The 23837-nt window shown below is 56.0% G+C and overlaps 1 protein-coding gene and 1 long non-coding RNA gene across 2 annotated transcripts in view; both read right to left on the reverse strand.

The window, feature by feature from the left end:
• Nucleotides 1-1697: 1697 nt before the first annotated feature.
• Nucleotides 1698-23837, reverse strand: part of LOC120979296 (Fanconi anemia group D2 protein-like) — a 34466-nt gene continuing 12326 nt past the window's right edge. The window contains exons 5-18 of the mRNA XM_040407962.1: nucleotides 23305-23411; nucleotides 23157-23223; nucleotides 22963-23015; nucleotides 22804-22882; nucleotides 5986-6110; nucleotides 5769-5856; nucleotides 5597-5701; nucleotides 5409-5491; nucleotides 5247-5340; nucleotides 5130-5165; nucleotides 4905-5048; nucleotides 2378-2512; nucleotides 2166-2297; nucleotides 1698-1856 (exon numbers count right to left, since the gene is read on the reverse strand). Coding sequence (XP_040263896.1) covers nucleotides 1698-1856; nucleotides 2166-2297; nucleotides 2378-2512; nucleotides 4905-5048; nucleotides 5130-5165; nucleotides 5247-5340; nucleotides 5409-5491; nucleotides 5597-5701; nucleotides 5769-5856; nucleotides 5986-6110; nucleotides 22804-22882; nucleotides 22963-23015; nucleotides 23157-23223; nucleotides 23305-23411 — 1407 coding nt within the window. The remainder of the gene's footprint in view (nucleotides 1857-2165; nucleotides 2298-2377; nucleotides 2513-4904; nucleotides 5049-5129; nucleotides 5166-5246; nucleotides 5341-5408; nucleotides 5492-5596; nucleotides 5702-5768; nucleotides 5857-5985; nucleotides 6111-22803; nucleotides 22883-22962; nucleotides 23016-23156; nucleotides 23224-23304; nucleotides 23412-23837) is intronic.
• Nucleotides 2523-4863, reverse strand: LOC120979446. The gene is made up of 3 exons (XR_005774288.1): nucleotides 4710-4863; nucleotides 2785-4642; nucleotides 2523-2717 (listed from the first exon to the last, which is right to left on the reverse strand). It is a non-coding gene; the product is annotated as an uncharacterized LOC120979446 (long non-coding RNA).

A 23837-nucleotide genomic window follows, 5' to 3' on the forward strand; every position in this document is an offset into this window, starting at 1 on the left:
GCTGCTGACACTAGGAGGCGACTCTCCTGTCCGTTATACCCCCGCAGCAGCCACCAGAACTGGAGATGGGTCAGAATCACGTACAGGTGCGCCCAGGATTCATAGTGATTGGGGGCACAGACCACCGCGGGTACAGCTGCTGCCACTAGGAGGCGACTCTCCTGTCCGTTATACCCCCGCAGCAGCCACCAGAACTGGAGATGGGTCAGAATCACGTACAGGTGCGGCCCAGGATTCATAGTGATTGGGGGCACAGACCACCGCGGGTACAGCTGCTGCCACTAGGAGGCGACTCTCCTGTCCGTTATACCCCCGCAGCAGCCACCAGAACTGGAGATGGGTCAGAATCACGTACAGGTGCGGCCCAGGATTCATAGTGATTGGGGGGCACAGACCACCGCGGGTACAGCTGCTGCCACTAGGAGGCGACTCTCCTGTCCGTTATACTCCCGCAGCAGCCACCAGAACTGGAGATGGGTCAGAATCACGTACAGGTGCGGCCCAGGATTCATAGTGATTGGGGGCACAGACCACCGCGGGTACAGCGGCTGCCACTAGGAGGCGACTCTCCTGTCCGTTATACCCCCGCAGCAGCCACCAGAACTGGAGATGGGTCAGAATCACGTACAGGTGCGGCCCAGGATTCATAGTGATTGGGGGCACAGACCACCGCGGGTACAGCTGCTGCCACTAGGAGGCGACTCTCCTGTCCGTTATACCCCCGCAGCAGCCACCAGAACTGGAGATGGGTCAGAATCACGTACAAGTGCGGCCCAGCTGTCAGGACCCCAATTAACTCAGCAAGAAAAATACTTTTCAGGTAAGTGACAAAATGTCTTATGTTGTAGCCAGTGTCATTCGGGGGCACAGAAGACCACGAGACGTCCAAAAGCAATGCCGAGAGGAGGGAAGAGGCCGCTGCACCCGATAACGTTTCCCCATCCTGCACTTTCTTTATACTTGATGCATTGAGATGTGACTCCTATTCATACTCCACTGACGTGGCACCACAGTAACGGGGGTCCCTTCACCAATGAAAGGGTGGATTCAGCAAATTGAATACTTTGTGGTTGATGTTTATAGACATAAGCGTATTTTGATGCCCCCTCCATTGCCCTCTGCTGGTGACCAGGTGAAGCTGAACCTACAGCTCCTGTACATTGTACTGGTCAGGGGAGCCTCCTGTACATTGCACTGGTTAGGGGAGCCTCCTGTACATTGCACTGGTCAGGGGAGCCTCCTGTACATTGCACTGGTCAGGGGAGCCTCCTGTACATTGCACTGGTCAGGGGAGCCTCCTGTACATTGCACTGGTCAGGGGAGCCTCCTGTACATTGCACTGGTCAGGGGAGCCTCCTGTACATTGCACTGGTCAGGGGAGCCTCCTGTACATTGCACTGGTCAGGGGAGCCTCCTGTACATTGCACTGGTCAGGGGAGCCTCCTGTACATTGCACTGGTCAGGGGAGCCTCCTGTACATTGCACTGGTCAGGGGAGCCTCCTGTACATTGCACTGGTCAGGGGAGCCTCCTGTACATTGTACTGGTCAGGGGAGCCTCCTGTACATTGTACTGGTCAGGGGAGCCTCCTGTACTCCACTTTATTGCTATGTATTTTCTGCTTAGTGTCGCCCCCTGGTGGCAGCAGTTATACCCACGGTCTTGTGTGTCCCCCAATGACACTAGCCATGAAAATCCTTAATCCAGTGACCCACAATGCCATGGCGGCTTGTAGCTGGGAACGTCTAGCACTACCTGGATGTGGGCGCCTTCCGGGCTGAAGCCAAGAGCACACAGGATCTGGAAGAGTTTACGGATCTGTTGAGGGTTCAGATTATCCAGGTGATCCAATACACCCTGCAAAAAATACAAAAAAAAGTCAGCAAAAAACATGCACTACTGCCGCGGGAGGCATCTGATCAGCGGCCACCAGTACAACACCACCCAGACCACAGACAGGATGACCAGTGATCAGCGGCCACCAGTACAACACCGCCCTGACCACGACCAGGGATCGCTGCGCAGTTGAGTTACCGCGGCGGTCAATAACGTGGACTGGCTCTTGGGTTTCGCTCCTCTGCTTCTAGTTTCATCTTGTGGCCTAGAATGTTATCACCAAATAGAGAAGCATGAAGACAAGATGCCATCGGTGATGGGTGCACCCACCTTTATGAAGACGGCATGCAGCGCCACAGCGGCCGTGTGATCGGACACCAGGTCACCTATAACATCCAGGGCAGTGTCCACCTCGTCGGAGTAACCGCTGCAGATGTGAGTCACTAAAGCCACAACCAACTCCTGCAAAACAGCAAAGTAGTCACAACTCCCCCCACGTGATGAGTCCACCTGCTGGCATGCCCACCACCACTCACACTTGCCTGCTGGCAGTAGCGATCAAACACCATGAAGGCGTGCTTAAAAAGATGGCTGCCAAACAAAGACACCACGGGCTCCACAGATCTCAGAAGAGTCTGCGCCAAGGACAGCATGGAGGCAAAGTAAAACATGAGAACCTGCGGAGGAAGCAAGTGCAGAGGCTGAGAGCGGACACAGGGGCTGCCCGAGTCTACCGATCCTGGACACAGCCTGCCTCAGGCCTAGAGCCGCTCCTTACCTGTGAGTGCCCCCTGAAGATGTTCTGCAGCAGCTGAGACCAGACACTGGCCGAGTCTACCGATCCTGGACACAGCCTGCCTCAGGCCTAGAGCCGCTCCTTACCTGTGAGTGCTGAGACCAGACACTGGCAGAGTCTACCGATCCTGGACACCCTAGAGCCGCTCCTTACCTGTGAGTGCCCCCTGAAGATGTTCTGCAGCAGCTGAGACCAGACACTGGCCGAGTCTACCGATCCTGGATACAGCCTGCCTCAGGCCTACAGCCGCTCCTTACCTGTGAGTGCCCCCTGAAGATGTTCTGCAGCAGCTGAGACCAGACACTGGCCGAGTCTACCGATCCTGGATACAGCCTGCCTCAGGCCTACAGCCGCTCCTTACCTGTGAGTGCTGAGACCAGACACTGGCAGAGTCTACCAATCCTGGACACCCTAGAGCCGCTCCTTACCTGTGAGTGCCCCCTGAAGATGTTCTGCAGCAGCTGAGACCAGACACTGGCCGAGTCTACCGATCCTGGATACAGCCTGCCTCAGGCCTACAGCCGCTCCTTACCTGTGAGTGCCCCCTGAAGATGTTCTGCAGCAGCTGAGACCAGACACTGGCCGAGTCTACCGATCCTGGACACAGCCTGCCTCAGGCCTAGAGCCGCTCCTTACCTGCGAGTGCCCCCTGAAGATGTTCTGCAGCAGCTGAGACCAGACACTGGCCGAGTCTACCGATCCTGGACACAGCCTGCCTCAGGCCTAGAGCCGCTCCTTACCTGTGAGTGCTGAGACCAGACACTGGCAGAGTCTACCAATCCTGGACACCCTAGAGCCGCTCCTTACCTGTGAGTGCCCCCTGAAGATGTTCTGCAGCAGCTGAGACCAGACACTGGCCGAGTCTACCGATCCTGGACACAGCCTGCCTCAGGCCTAGAGCCGCTCCTTACCTGTGAGTGCTGAGACCAGACACTGGCAGAGTCTACCGATCCTGGACACCCTAGAGCCGCTCCTTACCTGTGAGTGCCCCCTGAAGATGTTCTGCAGCAGCTGAGACCAGACACTGGCCGAGTCTACCGATCCTGGATACAGCCTGCCTCAGGCCTACAGCCGCTCCTTACCTGTGAGTGCCCCCTGAAGATGTTCTGCAGCAGCTGAGACCAGACACTGGCCGAGTCTACCGATCCTGGATACAGCCTGCCTCAGGCCTACAGCCGCTCCTTACCTGTGAGTGCTGAGACCAGACACTGGCAGAGTCTACCAATCCTGGACACCCTAGAGCCGCTCCTTACCTGTGAGTGCCCCCTGAAGATGTTCTGCAGCAGCTGAGACCAGACACTGGCCGAGTCTACCGATCCTGGATACAGCCTGCCTCAGGCCTACAGCCGCTCCTTACCTGTGAGTGCCCCCTGAAGATGTTCTGCAGCAGCTGAGACCAGACACTGGCCGAGTCTACCGATCCTGGACACAGCCTGCCTCAGGCCTAGAGCCGCTCCTTACCTGCGAGTGCCCCCTGAAGATGTTCTGCAGCAGCTGAGACCAGACACTGGCCGAGTCTACCGATCCTGGACACAGCCTGCCTCAGGCCTAGAGCCGCTCCTTACCTGTGAGTGCTGAGACCAGACACTGGCAGAGTCTACCAATCCTGGACACCCTAGAGCCGCTCCTTACCTGTGAGTGCCCCCTGAAGATGTTCTGCAGCAGCTGAGACCAGACACTGGCCGAGTCTACCGATCCTGGACACAGCCTGCCTCAGGCCTAGAGCCGCTCCTTACCTGTGAGTGCTGAGACCAGACACTGGCAGAGTCTACCAATCCTGGACACCCTAGAGCCGCTCCTTACCTGTGAGTGCCCCCTGAAGATGTTCTGCAGCAGCTGAGACCAGACACTGGCCGAGTCTACCGATCCTGGACACAGCCTGCCTCAGGCCTAGAGCCGCTCCTTACCTGTGAGTGCCCCCTGAAGATGTTCTGCAGCAGCTGAGACCAGACACTGGCCGAGTCTACCGATCCTGGACACAGCCTGCCTCAGGCCTAGAGCCGCTCCTTACCTGTGAGTGCTGAGACCAGACACTGGCAGAGTCTACCAATCCTGGACACCCTAGAGCCGCTCCTTACCTGTGAGTGCCCCCTGAAGATGTTCTGCAGCAGCTGAGACCAGACACTGGCCGAGTCTACCGATCCTGGACACAGCCTGCCTCAGGCCTAGAGCCGCTCCTTACCTGTGAGTGCCCCCTGAAGATGTTCTGCAGCAGCTGAGACCAGACACTGGCAGAGTCTGCCGATCCTGGACACCCTAGAGCCGCTCCTTACCTGTGAGTGCCCCCTGAAGATGTTCTGCAGCAGCTGACTGGTGATGCAGCCGGAGCGCACCTTGCTCTTCAGCACGCGCTCCACTTGTTTTTTACAGTTAGAATTTGTCGTGTAAAGGATCAAAAGAACCAAGAAGTCGGTGACCTGGTCAGAGGAGCAGTAATGAGAGCGGGTCAGAACCCCGAGACCTCCACATGACGCCTTCCCCGACACTCCCGTGCATACCTTGTGCTCTTCAACCGTTTGAACGCTTTCTATGGCCTGGAAGACAAGCACAGAAAGCTCACCACCCTGGTGACACTGGGGCCGCCACGTCCGGCCACGCGCACCAGCTGCACTCACCTTCAGCCAGGCTTCACACGTGTGCTTCTGAAACCAGATGCCCGATTTAATGACTTCCATCAGGATGGTGACACAGTCCTGGGTCCCTGTGACACTGAAGGAGGAGAGGCTTTAGTGAACTACAACAACCATCATCCATTGCCGGTCATGTGTGGCACTTACCCAGCCTTGAATGTGGCAGCCTGGACCTGCGACAGCGAAACAGCCGACTCCACATCGAGATTTCTGCGGAGTTCAGAGATCACCTGGAGAGAGAGGCTGGTAATCAGGGGACGGTGGGGGGGAGGGGAGACGTGACCCCCACCCAATGTCCGCCCCCCAGGGATGGAGCATGAACCGGTGCCTCTCACCTCCAGGGCGTCCGCGGGGGTGACCGTGTGAAGAATGAACTTGACAATGACAGGAACCACTTCCAGGTCCACAGCACAGAGGGTGGACATGACCCACTGCCGCACCTGTAAGATGAGCGCAGGCGTCAGCCGCCGTCCAGCGCACAGACACCGGGAGCAGCCTCGGCGTTACCTCTGTCAGCAGCTCCGAGCTCAGGTTCAGGCTGGAGAAGGCGTCCAGGATGGGCACCGTCAGCTGCGTATTCTGCTTCAGCAGCGAGCTGGCATAGGGGAAAGCACAAACATGGAGGAGCAGCCCGGGACTGATCGTACCGCTACTACATCGTCCATTCTTTACACTGCAGGCTACATCCAGAGAAATTCAGCAGATTGGGGAGGTGCTTTCTTACCTCAGCTCCTTGGCGACATCGCTGTGCTCGGCGTCCTCCAGGATCTCAGGCAGGCTGCTGATGACGTGCTGCTGAATGTCCGCAGGGGCCACCGTCACCAGCTGCATTATCTTGGCCGTCAGCTCCTGCAGACGACAGGCTGCTTCATCAGGGCTATGGTGGCGAAGCCCCGTCTGTGGGGCTGCCACCCGTGCGTCCATTGTGGAGCGCTCATTAGTGCAGCCTTTGCCCCTCCCCCTCTTTTGCTTGTGACGGCGCTACGGGGAAGACTCGCTGCTCGCGAGGACGTCATCGCAACGGAGCACAGCTCCTGTCCATGCAGTCAGCAGCGAGCGTTCCCCGCGGCGCCATCACATGGAGGAGGGGAGCATCAATAATACTGGGGGCCGCTAATGGGGCTTTATTAATACTGGGGGCCACTACTGGGGCTTTATTAATACTGGGTCATTACTAATACTGGGGGCCAGTACTGGGGCTTTATTAATACTGGGGGCCACTACTGGGTCATTATTAATACTGGGGGGGCCACTACTGGGTCATTATTAATACTGGGGGGGCCACTACTGGGTCATTATTAATACTGGGGGGGCCACTACTGGGTCATTATTAATACTGGGGGCCACTACTGGGTCATTATTAATACTGGGGGCCACTACTGGGTCATTATTAATACTGGGGGCCACTACTGGGTCATTATTAATACTGGGGGCCACTACTGGGTCATTATTAATACTGGGACATTATTAATACTGGGGGCCACTACTGGGTCATTATTAATACTGGGGGCCACTACTGGGTCATTATTAATACTGGGACATTATTAATACTGTGGGCCACTACTGGGTCATTATTAATACTGGGACATTATTAATACTGGGGGCCACTACTGGGTCATTATTAATACTGGGGGCCGCTAATGGGGCTTTATTAATACTGGGGGCCACTACTGGGTCATTAATAATACTGGGGGCCACTACTGGGTCATTATTAATACTGGGACATTATTAATACTGGGGGCCACTACTGGGTCATTATTAATACTGGGGGCCGCTAATGGGGCTTTATTAATACTGGGGGCCACTACTGGGTCATTAATAATACTGGGGGCCACTACTGGGTCATTAATAATACTGGGACATTATTAATACTGTGGGCCACTACTGGGTCATTATTAATACTGGGACATTATTAATACTGGGGGCCACTACTGGGTCATTATTAATACTGGGGGCCGCTAATGGGGCTTTATTAATACTGGGGGCCACTACTGGGTCATTAATAATACTGGGGGCCACTACTGGGTCATTAATAATACTGGGACATTATTAATACTGGGGGCCACTACTGGGTCATTATTAATACTGGGACATTATTAATACTGGGGGCCACTACTGGGTCATTATTAATACTGGGGGCCGCTAATGGGGCTTTATTAATACTGGGGGCCACTACTGGGTCATTAATAATACTGGGGGCCACTACTGGGTCATTAATAATACTGGGACATTATTAATACTGGGGGCCACTACTGGGTCATTATTAATACTGGGGGCCGCTAATGGGGCTTTATTAATACTGGGGGCCACTACTGGGTCATTATTAATACTGGGGGCCACTACTGGGTCATTATTAATACTGGGGGCCACTACTGGGTCATTATTAATACTGGGACATCATTAATACTGGGGGCCACTACTGGGTCATTATTAATACTGGGGGCCACTACTGGGTCATTAATAATACTGGGGCCACTACTGGGTCATTAATAATACTGGGGGCCACTACTGGGTCATTATTAATACTGGGACATTATTAATACTGGGGGCCACTACTGGGTCATTATTAATACTGGGGGCCGCTAATGGGGCTTTATTAATACTGGGGGCCACTACTGGGTCATTATTAATACTGGGGGCCGCTAATGGGGCTTTATTAATACTGGGGGCCACTACTGGGTGATTATTAATACTGGGGGCCACTACTGGGTCATTATTAATACTGGGACATTATTAATACTGGGGGCCGCTAATGGGGCTTTATTAATACTGGGTCATTATTAATACTGGGTCATTATTAATGGGACATTTTTAATACTAGGAGATGCCAACGGGGGCATTCATGTTATGGGTAGTGTAAGGTCAGTATTTTGCAGTACTCGGGGTAAACCGTTGTGATAAGTGGGTTCTGGGTTGCAGTTTGGGCACTCGGCCTCTAAAAAGGTTCTAAAACTTTCCTTAAAGGGCAGGGGCTCTCGGGGCCCACCGTGTGACACTGTCACAGGGAAAGGGCCAACATTAAAGTGCGGCCATCAGGTATTCTGCTGCTCGGACCACATTCACAGAGATGCCCAGACTGAAATCTACGGCCTGCAGAGCGTTTCTTCCACGGCTGCCTAGAACGCGGTGTCTGCAGACAGATGGCGGCACAGCAGCTAGGACACTATGCAGAAACATGAGGAATGCCAGTTTACAAACCGCCGAGGTCACCCTTCTAGGGCACTGGGGGACAGCTGCCGCCACTAGGGGGTGACAGTAAGTGAAGAAAGCGGTCACTTCTCCTACAGCCACGGAGCTAAAGAGAAGGTGAACAAGAGATGGCGGGAAGAAGGGACGCGGCCGGAGCCAGAAGAATAGGCACTGAGGGACCATTGGTCTGCTCAACCAGAAGACCTTGAGACACAGAAAATGTTGAAAAACCTTTAGAAAAGCAGAAAAAACAAACACACCTTGGTGGAACAAGTCAGCCCAGGAACAATATCTAATAACGGACCCGAATCCAAAAAGACTTCGAGATGGGAAGACGCTTCTAAACTTTGCTCCCGCACCTTTATTGAATTACTGGCTTTGAAAAAAGCATCTAGAAGAGACTGAAAAAGCGATTACAGCGCTACAAGAGACGCTGAAGAACATGGCGAGCGCCGAGGCCATGACTAGGATCTGAATAGTGAGCGTCAAGGCAAAGAAATTCCCGCTGGACAGATGAAGACGCTCCATGTCTACTGCCGACAGCCAACGGCGAGACAGCGGTGACCTCTCACCAGCAGGAGGCCGAAACATGGCTGAACCACGGAAGGCAACCGTCTCCTTCCCTAGGGTCGTCCTTTAGTCCAGCACCTGGGTAGGAGGATTTTTTTTTACGATTAAGGACACTTTGCGCGCAAAGAGGATTTTTAAAAAAAAACATTTTACTAAACTCAACTCCTGATTCACTTACAGCCCTGCAAGAACTGGCAGCGCCTTGGATATTAGAATCCCTACTGATGGAGCAGGCGACACCAAACTTCCACCATTTACACGCCAGCCACCTTTGTCTTTAAGCCCACCACTAGAACTATACGACCGCCCTACAAAACGCCACCACGACTATCTAACTAGAGAACAAAGAAATCCGTGAACTTAAGGAGATGCGAGGCATTCACCGCAGCCGATGAGGGTCGGAGCGTGGCTGTTTGAGGCAGAGGCTCACCGACAGCTGGAGGATGAGGACTACAAATCCCACGGTGACCTTGTACAAGCTGTCGGTACAATACCCAGCGGTGTCCGCTTTATACTTACTACCGAAGACACAGAAATCTTTGCTCAAACCACTGGGAAGACAAACTGTCTCCAGAGGTCTGTGTGGACCCACTTGTAGAGTTCATCATGGCGTTATTCATTCCTGATCGCAACGTATGTTTAATCACTCCAGTCATCACATTCAGCGACGGGTCACCTTTCTGCCGCGATTCCCTTCCCGTTATATCATCCATCCCCACTGCTCTATACCGGCCTGTTCTTCTCCATTAGCTTCCAGTTATATCGTCCCCACTGCTCTATACCGGCCTGGTCTTCTCCATTACCTTCCAGTTATATCATCCCCACTGCTCTATACCGGCCTGGTCTTCTCCATTACCTTCCAGTTATATCGTCCCCACTGCTCTATACCGGCCTGGTCTTCTCCATTACCTTCCCGTTATATCATCCCCACTGCTCTATACCGGCCTGGTCTTCTCCATTAGCTTCCAGTTATATCGTCCCCACTGCTCTATACCGGCCTGGTCTTCTCCATTACCTTCCCGTTATATCATCCCCACTGCTCTATACCGGCCTGGTCTTCTCCATTACCTTCCCGTTATACCATCCCCACTGCTCTATACCGGCCTGGTCTTCTCCATTACCTTCCCGTTATACCATCCCCACTGCTCTATATCGGCCTGGTCTTCTCCATTACCTTCCAGTTATATCATCCATCCCCACTGCTCTATACCGGCCTGGTCTTCACCTCCATTCCCTTCCAGTTATATCATCCCCACTGCTCTATACCGGCCTGTTCTTCTCCATTCCCTTCCCGTTATATCATCCCCACTGCTCTATACCGGCCTGGTCTTCTCCTCCTTTACCTTCCAGTTATATCGTCCCCACTGCTCTATACCGGCCTGGTCTTCTCCATTACCTTCCCGTTATATCATCACCAACCCCTGGTCTTCTCCTCCTTTACCTTCCAGTTATATCGTCCCACTGCTCTATACCGGCCTGGTCTTCTCCATTACCTCCCGTTATATCATCACCACTGCTCTATATACCGGCCTGGTCCTTCTCCATTACCTTCCAGTTATATCATCCATCCCCACTGCTCTATACCGCCTGTCTTCTCCATTACCTTCCCGTTATATCATCCCCACTGCTCTATACCGGCCTGTTCTTCTCCATTACCTTCCAGTTATATCATCACCACTGCTCTATACCGGCCTGGTCTTCTCCATTACCTTCCCGTTATATCATCCATCCCCACTGCTCTATACCGGCCTGTTCTTCTCCATTACCTTCCAGTTATATCGTCCCCACTGCTCTATACCGGCCTGGTCTTCTCCATTACCTTCCCGTTATATCATCCCCACTGCTCTATACCGGCCTGGTCTTCTCCATTACCTTCCAGTTATATCGTCCCCACTGCTCTATACCGGCCTGGTCTTCTCCATTACCTTCCCGTTATACCATCCCCACTGCTCTATATCGGCCTGGTCTTCTCCATTACCTTCCAGTTATATCATCCATCCCCACTGCTCTATACCGGCCTGTTCTTCTCCATTCCCTTCCCGTTATATCATCCCCACTGCTCTATACCGGCCTGGTCTTCTCCTCCTTTACCTTCCAGTTATATCGTCCCCACTGCTCTATACCGGCCTGGTCTTCTCCATTACCTTCCCGTTATATCATCACCACTGCTCTATACCGGCCTGGTCTTCACCTCCATTACCTTCCCGTTATATCATCCCCACTGCTCTATACCGGCCTGGTCTTCTCCATTACCTTCCAGTTATATCATCCATCCCCACTGCTCTATACCGGCCTGGTCTTCTCCATTACCTTCCAGTTATATCATCCCCACTGCTCTATACCGGCCTGTTCTTCTCCATTACCTTCCAGTTATATCATCCCCACTGCTCTATACCGGCCTGGTCTTCTCCATTACCTTCCAGTTATATCATCCCCACTGCTCTATACCGGCCTGGTCTTCTCCATTACCTTCCAGTTATATCATCACCACTGCTCTATACCGGCCTGGTCTTCACCTCCATTCCCTTCCAGTTATATCATCCCCACTGCTCTATACCGGCCTGGTCTTCTCCATTACCTTCCAGTTATATCATCCCCACTGCTCTATACCGGCCTGGTCTTCTCCATTACCTTCCCGTTATATCATCCCCACTGCTCTATACCGGCCTGTTCTTCTCCATTACCTTCCAGTTATATCATCACCACTGCTCTATACCGGCCTGGTCTTCTCCATTACCTTCCCGTTATATCATCCCCACTGCTCTATACCGGCCTGTTCTTCTCCATTACCTTCCAGTTATATCGTCCCCACTGCTCTATACCGGCCTGGTCTTCTCCATTACCTTCCCGTTATATCATCCCCACTGCTCTATACCGGCCTGGTCTTCTCCATTACCTTCCAGTTATATCGTCCCCACTGCTCTATACCGGCCTGGTCTTCTCCATTACCTTCCCGTTATACCATCCCCACTGCTCTATATCGGCCTGGTCTTCTCCATTACCTTCCAGTTATATCATCCATCCCCACTGCTCTATACCGGCCTGTTCTTCTCCATTCCCTTCCCGTTATATCATCCCCACTGCTCTATACCGGCCTGGTCTTCTCCTCCTTTACCTTCCAGTTATATCGTCCCCACTGCTCTATACCGGCCTGGTCTTCTCCATTACCTTCCCGTTATATCATCACCACTGCTCTATACCGGCCTGGTCTTCTCCATTACCTTCCCGTTATACCATCCCCACTGCTCTATACCGGCCTGGTCTTCTCCATTACCTTCCCGTTATACCATCCCCACTGCTCTATACCGGCCTGGTCTTCTCCATTACCTTCCAGTTATATCATCACCACTGCTCTATACCGGCCTGGTCTTCTCCATTACCTTCCCGTTATACCATCCCCACTGCTCTATACCGGCCTGGTCTTCTCCATTACCTTCCAGTTATACCATCCCCACTGCTCTATACCGGCCTGGTCTTCTCCTTTACCTTCCCGTTATATCGTCCTCACTGCTCTATACCGGCCTGGTCTTCTCCTTCACCTTCCAGTTATATCATCCCCACTGCTCTATACCGGCCTGGTCTTCTCCATTACCTTCCAGTTATATCATCCCCACTGCTCTATACCGGCCTGGTCTTCTCCTTCACCTTCCAGTTATATCATCCCCACTGCTCTATACCGGCCTGGTCTTCTCCATTACCTTCCAGTTATATCGTCCCCACTGCTCTATACCGGCCTGGTCTTCTCCTCCTTTACCTTCCCGTTATATCATCCCCACTGCTCTATACCGGCCTGGTCTTCTCCTTCACCTTCCAGTTAGATCATCCCCACTGCTCTATACCGGCCTGGTCTTCACCTCCATTCCCTTCCAGTTATACCTTCCCCACTGCTCTATACCGGCCTGGTCTTCTCCATTACCTTCCCGTTATACCATCCCCACTGCTCTATACCGGCCTGGTCTTCTCCTTTACCTTCCCGTTATATCGTCCTCACTGCTCTATACCGGCCTGGTCTTCTCCTTCACCTTCCAGTTATATCATCCCCACTGCTCTATACCGGCCTGGTCTTCTCCATTACCTTCCCGTTATATCATCCCCACTGCTCTATACCGGCCTGGTCTTCTCCGTTACCTTCCAGTTATATCATCCATCCCCACTGCTCTATACCGGCCTGGTCTTCTCCTTCACCTTCCAGTTATATCATCCATCCCCACTGCTCTATACCGGCCTGGTCTTCTCCTTCACCTTCCAGTTATATCATCCCCACTGCTCTATACCGGCCTGGTCTTCTCCTTCACCTTCCAGTTATATCATCCCCACTGCTCTATACCGGCCTGGTCTTCTCCTCCATACTTTTATCATGGTGCTGGTATCACTTCATGTCTACATAGAGATCACACAATCAGGTTTCTGCTAATCTATTTTGATTTCATGATCACTTATGGCTATTTTTGTAATCAGCGCTCTATCATGATGTCATCGGCCCCCTTTATTAATCATATACTTCGTATACTGCTGTAACGTACCAAAGATTTTCCTTCATACTTTCTAATCTTTGTACATTACGTCAAAATCATTACACGACTGTCAATATGGCTGCCATGGTGCACGCTTTGCTCTGCGTATTCGCCGGGCCATGACATGACAGACCGTGTGTTGTCTCGCACACTCTGTCTTCCGGGCGCCGCGGGCAGGTCACAGCTCTGCCAGCATGGTGGAGCGCGCCATATACTGAGCGGCGCCAGCACTAACCCATCATCAGCTATACGCCTCATATGACTGGACAAATACACTAACCACGTGTTCACCGTTACCAATCGTTATATACGCGCTCTCATCGGTGGTGCCCACTGTTAGCATGCCCCATGTCTGTATATATAACCCCCATTGATGCATACACTTCACAACCCCCTGAGTAAGATTGCAGTGATCACAAGAGCCCCTTAGTGGTGCTCAAGATGGCACCCGACTCCCACACCACATGGCTGCAGAGAGGGGACCAGTAAACTCAATGGCGTCAGGAAAGGGCCTGCTCCTCACGGCAAAAGGCTTAACATGGAAGGAGCTTGACACCAGGATCCCTCTTATCCATGTCAGCGCAAGCGTCTCCAGACCCCAACTGAAGCTTCCCGGCAGCTGCTGCTGCTACCAGACTTCCCTGCTTCAGCAGGTACCGCGGTCCAAGGCTCCACTACTCAGGTACCACGATCTTCTAAGGGCCATGCCAGGAACCGACTTCCTTCTAGCTGCATGGGGATACGGTACGCCATAGTGCGCACTATTACCTACCTCACACCATACCTTCTGTGCTGTTTACTGGATCCACCATTAGCGGTAATGGCCTTTAAACGATTACTGTGGAAAGAGGCGAGATCCTCTGCGTGCGGGGGTCCCATCTGAAGAGCACAGCGCCCTGCAGGATGTGAACAGGCCTGACCCCCAGCAGCACCTTTATTAAGGCACTGGTTTCCCTCATGGTTCTCCTCACTAGCCGGGTCTCAGCCAAGTCTCTTCTGTCAGGGGCCCCACCCGATTCGAGTCTTACACTCCAGAGGCTACCACGGGCCCATCTCAGGTCTGAGCACGGCTCATCTCCGCGTTCTCCTGGAGAGTTAATAACCATTTGTCTCCACAATCTTTATGGTAAGACGGAGTTACATTGGCCGCCAGGAACAGTCCCCCGACGTCCCCTGCCTGGCGGGGCGCACACAGCATCCCTCTCCGTCACTCAATGACCTGAGGCTGGACCGTCTGCAGCCAGAAGGTGCGGACACCCAAAGCCAGATGTAAGAACGATCCGTCAGTGTAAACGTCCCAGAGAGCCGCCGACTGCTGACCTTTTAATAAGTTCCCCTCCCTAAAATCTCAAGCGATCACATCCAATACTGCACTAGGGCTGTCGCCAGACCAAATTTTGATTAGATTTCAATACCACAAGATATATTTTTTTCCAATTTTACATTTTTTTATGAAACGTCCGGCCCATAATAGAACAGTCCTATCCTATATATTGGGGGGGTGGACAAGGTGCCTAAAGATGGCAAATTACCTTTTTTTCTGTTCACCGCATAGGAAATATTTTGTAATAGTTCGCACTTTCGGGCGTGGCAATATGTAAATTTTATATGTAAAATTGGGAAAGTCGGCGATTTAAACTTAGTATTTGGTGTTTTTTTTCACATTTTATTTACCATTAGCCCTTAGGGGCCAGAACCCGTGTCCTATGCAGCGCTATTGTGGTGACTAGGACCTCGCCCTGTCCCTGCTGCCCCCTGCATAGCGCACACAGCGGCAGGGGGCTTCAGTAGCGTCCTGGCTGCCATGGTAACTGATCGGAGCCCCAGGATTACACTGCTGGGGCGCCGATCAGAAGCTGCCACTGCACCACCAATGAGAAGGGGACCCTGTGGCCACTGCCACTAATTAATAACAATGGGGGGGAGGGGTGGATCTGTGGCCACTGAGTCACCAATGATACTAATACTGGAGGGGGGGGGGGGCACACTGCACCTCCAATGGATGTAAAACACATTAATTCAAGGCAGCGGGTGCCACGGTTGAGCAGATCGCATGCCCTGTTATTGAGGCCGGGTCTGTAATACCGCCGCCAGCACCCGCTGCCTATACTTGAAAATGTGTTTTATATTCATTGGTGGTGCAGTGTGCTCCCCCCAGTATTAGTATCATTGGTGGTGCAGTGTGCTCCCCCCAGTATTAGTATCATTGGTGGTGCAGTGTGCTCCCCCCAGTATTAGTATCATTGGTGGTGCAGTGTGCTCCCCCCAGTATTAGTATCATTGGTGGTGCAGTGTGCTCCCCCCAGTATTAGTATCATTGGTGGTGCAGTGTGCTCCCCCCAGTATTAGTATCATTGGTGGTGCAGTGTGCTCCCCCCCAGTATTAGTATCATTGGTGGTGCAGTGTGCTCCCCCCCCAGTATTAGTATCATTGGTGGTGCAGTGTGCTCCCCCCCCAGTATTAGTATCATTGGTGGTGCAGTGTGCTCCCCCCCCAGTATTAGTATCATTGGGGGTGCAGTGTGCTCCCCCCCCAGTATTAGTATCATTGGTGGTGCAGTGTGCTCCCCCCCCAGTATTAGTATCATTGGTGGTGCAGTGTGCTCCCCCCCCAGTATTAGTATCATTGGTGGTGCAGTGCCCACTGTGCTGGTGAAGAGAACATGGCGCGAGCTGAGAACGGTGAGCGCCATGTTCTCTAACTGATATTAGGTGCAGCCCAGTATCGGGAAATAGTAAGACCCGGTATCTTATCGATCCAGGTCTAAAAGTATCGATTGGGTATCAATACTTATTCAGTCGATACCCAATGCAACTATATGCTGCACTACTAAAAGGATCGATTCTGCCAAAAACAGTGAATCCAGCAGCCCTGAGGGGTCCACTGGGGGAGGCGCCCACCCAGGAGCCCCTTCAGCACCCTCGTTATTTCCACCAGTCTCTACTAGTGGACGATTAGGCGACATCACATGTTACTGGGGAACCTATACCTTCAGCTAATGTCACTCCATACTATGATCTCATTCATGACCAGGGAGGCCCACCACCCCCTGGACTGTCCCCGGTGTCAGGTAGGGGAATTAGATGGCCTCCCACACAGACAACCTAGTATCTGAAGAAGAACCGATGAGAGAGCAGGAGCGCGCCGGTTTAAAGGTTTACGAAGCCTCCAATTCTCCACTTCACAATTTACCCATTTTCTTATCAATAAAACAATTTTGGCACTACCGCTCCAGCCCCGTCTGGGGAGGGTGCCCTACCGCTCCAGCCCCGTCTGGGGAGGGTGCCCTACCGCTCCAGCCCCGTCTGGGGAGGGTGCCCTACCGCTCCAGCCCCGTCTGGGGAGGGTGCCCTACCGCTCCAGCCCCATCTGGGGAGGGTGCCCTACCGCTCCAGCCCCATCTGGGGAGGGTGCCCTACCGCTCCAGCCCCATCTGGGGAGGGTGCCCTACCGCTCCAGCCCCATCTGGGGAGGGTGCCCTACCGCTCCAGCCCCATCTGGGGAGGGTGCCCTACCACTCCAGCCCCATCTGGGGAGGGTGCCCTACCACTCCAGCCCCATCTGGGGAGGGTGCCCTACCACTCCAGCCCCATCTGGGGAGGGTGCCCTACCACTCCAGCCCCATCTGGGGAGGGTGCCCTACCACTCCAGCCCCATCTGGGGAGGGTGCCCTACCACTCCAGCCCCATCTGGGGAGGGTGCCCTACCACTCCAGCCCCATCTGGGGAGGGTGCCCTACCACTCCAGCCCCATCTGGGGAGGGTGCCCTACCACTCCAGCCCCATCTGGGGAGGGTGCCCTACCACTCCAGCCCCATCTGGGGAGGGTGCCCTACCACTCCAGCCCCATCTGGGGAGGGTGCCCTACCACTCCAGCCCCATCTGGGGAGGGTGCCCTACCACTCCAGCCCCATCTGGGGAGGGTGCCCTACCACTCCAGCCCCATCTGGGGAGGGTGCCCTACCACTCCAGCCCCATCTGGGGAGGGTGCCCTACCACTCCAGCCCCATCTGGGGAGGGTGCCCTACCACTCCAGCCCCATCTGGGGAGGGTGCCCTACCACTCCAGCCCCATCTGGGGAGGGTGCCCTACCACTCCAGCCCCATCTGGGGAGGGTGCCCTACCACTCCAGCCCCATCTGGGGAGGGTGCCCTACCACTCCAGCCCCATCTGGGGAGGGTGCCCTACCACTCCAGCCCCATCTGGGGAGGGTGCCCTACCACTCCAGCCCCATCTGGGGAGGGTGCCCTACCACTCCAGCCCCATCTGGGGAGGGTGCCCTACCACTCCAGCCCCATCTGGGGAGGGTGCCCTACCACTCCAGCCCCATCTGGGGAGGGTGCCCTACCACTCCAGCCCCATCTGGGGAGGGTGCCCTACCACTCCAGCCCCATCTGGGGAGGGTGCCCTACCACTCCAGCCCCATCTGGGGAGGGTGCCCTACCACTCCAGCCCCATCTGGGGAGGGTGCCCTACCACTCCAGCCCCATCTGGGGAGGGTGCCCTACCACTCCAGCCCCATCTGGGGAGGGTGCCCTACCACTCCAGCCCCATCTGGGGAGGGTGCCCTACCACTCCAGCCCCATCTGGGGAGGGTGCCCTACCACTCCAGCCCCATCTGGGGAGGGTGCCCTACCACTCCAGCCCCATCTGGGGAGGGTGCCCTACCACTCCAGCCCCATCTGGGGAGGGTGCCCTACCACTCCAGCCCCATCTGGGGAGGGTGCCCTACCACTCCAGCCCCATCTGGGGAGGGTGCCCTACCACTCCAGCCCCATCTGGGGAGGGTGCCCTACCACTCCAGCCCCATCTGGGGAGGGTGCCCTACCACTCCAGCCCCATCTGGGGAGGGTGCCCTACCACTCCAGCCCCATCTGGGGAGGGTGCCCTACCACTCCAGCCCCATCTGGGGAGGGTGCCCTGCCACTCCAGCCCCATCTGGGGAGGGTGCCCTGCCACTCCAGCCCCATCTGGGGAGGGTGCCCTGCCACTCCAGCCCCATCTGGGGAGGGTGCCCTGCCACTCCAGCCCCATCTGGGGAGGGTGCCCTGCCACTCCAGCCCCATCTGGGGAGGGTGCCCTGCCACTCCAGCCCCATCTGGGGAGGGTGCCCTGCCACTCCAGCCCCATCTGGGGAGGGTGCCCTGCCACTCCAGCCCCATCTGGGGAGGGTGCCCTGCCACTCCAGCCCCATCTGGGGAGGGTGCCCTGCCACTCCAGCCCCATCTGGGGAGGGTGCCCTGCCACTCCAGCCCCATCTGGGGAGGGTGCCCTGCCACTCCAGCCCCATCTGGGGAGGGTGCCCTACCACTCCAGCCCCATCTGGGGAGGGTGCCCTACCACTCCAGCCCCATCTGGGGAGGGTGCCCTACCACTCCAGCCCCATCTGGGGAGGGGGCCCTACCACTCCAGCCCCATCTGGGGAGGGTGCCCTACCACTCCAGCCCCATCTGGGGAGGGTGCCCTACCACTCCAGCCCCATCTGGGGAGGGTGCCCTACCACTCCAGCCCCATCTGGGGAGGGTGCCCTACCACTCCAGCCCCATCTGGGGAGGGTGCCCTACCACTCCAGCCCCATCTGGGGAGGGTGCCCTACCACTCCAGCCCCATCTGGGGAGGGTGCCCTACCACTCCAGCCCCATCTGGGGAGGGTGCCCTACCACTCCAGCCCCATCTGGGGAGGGTGCCCTACCACTCCAGCCCCATCTGGGGAGGGTGCCCTACCACTCCAGCCCCATCTGGGGAGGGTGCCCTACCACTCCAGCCCCATCTGGGGAGGGTGCCCTACCACTCCAGCCCCATCTGGGGAGGGTGCCCTACCACTCCAGCCCCATCTGGGGAGGGTGCCCTACCACTCCAGCCCCATCTGGGGAGGGTGCCCTACCACTCCAGCCCCATCTGGGGAGGGTGCCCTACCACTCCAGCCCCATCTGGGGAGGGTGCCCTACCACTCCAGCCCCATCTGGGGAGGGTGCCCTACCACTCCAGCCCCATCTGGGGAGGGTGCCCTACCACTCCAGCCCCATCTGGGGAGGGTGCCCTACCACTCCAGCCCCATCTGGGGAGGGTGCCCTACCACTCCAGCCCCATCTGGGGAGGGTGCCCTACCACTCCAGCCCCATCTGGGGAGGGTGCCCTACCACTCCAGCCCCATCTGGGGAGGGTGCCCTACCACTCCAGCCCCATCTGGGGAGGGTGCCCTACCACTCCAGCCCCATCTGGGGAGGGTGCCCTACCACTCCAGCCCCATCTGGGGAGGGTGCCCTACCACTCCAGCCCCATCTGGGGAGGGTGCCCTACCACTCCAGCCCCATCTGGGGAGGGTGCCCTACCACTCCAGCCCCATCTGGGGAGGGTGCCCTACCACTCCAGCCCCATCTGGGGAGGGTGCCCTACCACTCCAGCCCCATCTGGGGAGGGTGCCCTACCACTCCAGCCCCATCTGGGGAGGGTGCCCTACCACTCCAGCCCCATCTGGGGAGGGTGCCCTACCACTCCAGCCCCATCTGGGGAGGGTGCCCTACCACTCCAGCCCCATCTGGGGAGGGTGCCCTACCACTCCAGCCCCATCTGGGGAGGGTGCCCTACCACTCCAGCCCCATCTGGGGAGGGTGCCCTACCACTCCAGCCCCATCTGGGGAGGGTGCCCTACCACTCCAGCCCCATCTGGGGAGGGTGCCCTACCACTCCAGCCCCATCTGGGGAGGGTGCCCTACCACTCCAGCCCCATCTGGGGAGGGTGCCCTACCACTCCAGCCCCATCTGGGGAGGGTGCCCTACCACTCCAGCCCCATCTGGGGAGGGTGCCCTACCACTCCAGCCCCATCTGGGGAGGGTGCCCTACCACTCCAGCCCCATCTGGGGAGGGTGCCCTACCACTCCAGCCCCATCTGGGGAGGGTGCCCTACCACTCCAGCCCCATCTGGGGAGGGTGCCCTACCACTCCAGCCCCATCTGGGGAGGGTGCCCTACCACTCCAGCCCCATCTGGGGAGGGTGCCCTACCACTCCAGCCCCATCTGGGGAGGGTGCCCTACCACTACAGCCCCATCTGGGGAGGGTGCCCTACCACTACAGCCCCACCTGGGGAGGGTGCCCTACCACTACAGCCCCACCTGGGGAGGGTGCCCTACCACTACAGCCCCACCTGGGGAGGGTGCCCTACCACTACAGCCCCACCTGGGGAGGGTGCCCTACCACTACAGCCCCATCTGGGGAGGGTGCCCTACCACTACAGCCCCATCTGGGGAGGGTGCCCTACCACTACAGCCCCATCTGGGGAGGGTGCCCTACCACTACAGCCCCATCTGGGGAGGGTGTCCTACCACTACAGCCCCATCTGGGGAGGGTGTCCTACCACTACAGCCCCATCTGGGGAGGGTGTCCTACCACTACAGCCCCATCTGGGGAGGGTGTCCTACCACTACAGCCCCATCTGGGGAGGGTGTCCTACCACTACAGCCCCATCTGGGGAGGGTGTCCTACCACTACAGCCCCATCTGGGGAGGGTGTCCTACCACTACACCCCCATCTGGGGAGGGTGTCCTACCACTACACCCCCATCTGGGGAGGGTGTCCTACCACTACACCCCCATCTGGGGAGGGTGTCCTACCACTACACCCCCATCTGGGGAGGGTGTCCTACCACTACACCCCCATCTGGGGAGGGTGTCCTACCACTACACCCCCATCTGGGGAGGGTGTCCTACCACTACACCCCCATCTGGGGAGGGTGTCCTACCACTACACCCCCATCTGGGGAGGGTGTCCTACCACTACACCCCCATCTGGGGAGGATGTCCTACCACTACACCCCATCTGGGGAGGAGGTCCTACCACTACACCCCATCTGGGGAGGAGGTCCTACCACTACACCCCATCTGGGGAGGATGTCCTACCATTACACCCCATCTGGGGAGGCTTCTCTACCGTTTATGGCTCCCAATAACTGACGTGTTATTCTGGTGAAGAGACATGAAGGGAGCTAGCCAAGGTCAGCCGAGAGGCTCTAAGGTGACGTGCATGCTGTCCATGCTCTGGGAGAACCATGAGGTCTTGACCACAATGTAGAAACCCCCCCTGGACCAAAGCAGTGCAAAGAGCAGAGCGAGTATCTTTGTGAAAACTCATGGGACCTCACCAGGGGGTGAACCAGTGATACGGACTGCCGACTGAAGAAAACGCTGGTGGGCAGGAGCAATTGGGACTGAGGCTGCAATCCCTTCCAAAAATGCTGTAAGAACTGACCCGTCCCTCTGGGTACCATGAACAGTTTGGGATAAAAAAACCAGAATCGTTGGCCACGGGGGCCAGAATGATGACCCATGTGGTGGAGAAGAGCGTCTGATGCAGACCTTTGGTGGATTGGACTGAAACAGTCGGAAGGAATGGAGCAGAACCTGTACCAGACTTCACTCTGCCTCCTTCATCCTCCTCACCTCCCAGAACACCAGCAGGGTCACGAAGCAGGATGACCCATTGGTTGGTGGGCGACAGGGGGCTCAGACACCGTGTACTAACTTCTTGGTGGAGGTGACCAATATCAGATGCCCTCCCAGCAGAGGATGACAGCAAGGCAAGGTAAAAACCAGCAGAAGAACCCTGCCCAGCAGCAAGGTCACAGGTTGGCTCACTGCCAGCAGCTGCACCCACAGCCCTGTGGACCCCAATGACCAGCAAGAAATCAGGACCGTGTCTACAAGTCTGGACCAGGCAGAGACATGCAGCACCTGGAAAAGAAGAAGAAAGCCCAAGATGTGCCGGACTTGTACCCATGTCTGAAAGGACCTAGAAATCCACCCGCTCCACTTCCCATTCCGATGACCATATCTCCAAAGATGGCAGGAGAGTATCTGGGCCAAGGGGAGACAGCGTGAAGAAAAAGTCCCTGCGGGACAAGCGATGGCATTAGGGATCACTGCTCCGCGACACGCGGTGCGCTCTCCTGTGCCCATTAGTGATCACTGCTCCGCGACACGCGGTCCGCTCTCCTGTGCCCATTAGTGATCACTGCTCCGCGACACGCGGTCCGCTCTCCTGTGCCCATTAGTGATCACTGCTCCGCGACACGCGGTGCGCTCTCCTGTGCCCATGTGCAGCAGTCCTGACAATGTAGCTGAGTGCAGCTCTGAGCGCTGACAGCAGGGGGCAGTCAGTAGGAAGATATGGACCTGGACTCCTCATCTGCAGGACTGCTATTACTGTAGATAGTGGTCTGATATCAGGGTGGGGGAGGGGGGTCATACAGCGGAACAAGTCTACAGGCCTTACCTTGCCACTCAGTATAAGATCCAGCCACTTCAGCTGGTTGATGACCAGGCGAGGAATACTGATGCCGTCACTGCCAAAGCTGGAAGTAAAGGGGAACACAAGGTGACACGAGCCGTGCAGCCAGCAGGGACCAGCCACCCCACAGGGGCCACACTGTACCTGTCATACAGGAACTCGGGGAGCTTCTCAAATAGCAGATTTATGACCCGCTCCTGAGAAGAGAAGAAGAAGATCCGAGGTTAGGACTTCACCTGACCCTTCACACTTCTGACCAGCTGCCCGTCACGTCCGTCCTCGCGTGCGGTCCTGCAGCACTTTCCCATGGAGGCCAGCTCTGCTGAGAAGGTTCATACCTGCAGGATATCCATGCTGAGCAGGATCTTTATCAGACTGTCATGGAAGGAGCTCATGAGCAGATTGCTGCAAGGAACAGACACATCGTTATTGGAAGAGCGGGCGGTCAGGAGGTAGCAAATCAGCGGGCAGGAGACATGGCCTCACCTCCCCTCCTCCTCCTCACTGCAGCGGCCACACGGCAGGAGACAGTTCCTGAAGCGCTCCCGGTCTTCAACGTGAGACTCGAGCCCCGCCATGAACTCCTGGAGAACCTGGGGACACATACATCACATGTCCTATACGTTAGAACAGCAGGCATGTACTCCATGCAACAGCCACATATATGTAGGAAGCATAGGACCCCCCCGCTCTACATCCATAGGCATCAGGGTGGAGTTGACCCTCCTTTGCTCCTCTGGGAAGGCTTTGGCCAAGATTTTGGATGGTGTCTGTGGGGATTATGGCCATTTGTGAGGTCAGACCCCGATGATGGAGGAGAGGGCCCGGCTCAGTGTCTTGGTCCTGGAAGGGGTTGAGGTCGGGGCTCTGTGCAGGATTCTCCAGACTCCCCCAACCATGTCTATATCAGCTCGTACCCCGGAGCAGAGAAGGGTGTTCCCCAAACTGCTCCCAGCAAGGTGTCCCCATACAGAATTAAGATTCCCCTTCACTGGAGCTAATGGGTCGAGGCCGATCCC

This window comes from Bufo bufo, chromosome 9, assembly GCF_905171765.1.
Source record: "Bufo bufo chromosome 9, aBufBuf1.1, whole genome shotgun sequence".
Taxonomy (NCBI): domain Eukaryota; kingdom Metazoa; phylum Chordata; class Amphibia; order Anura; family Bufonidae; genus Bufo; species Bufo bufo.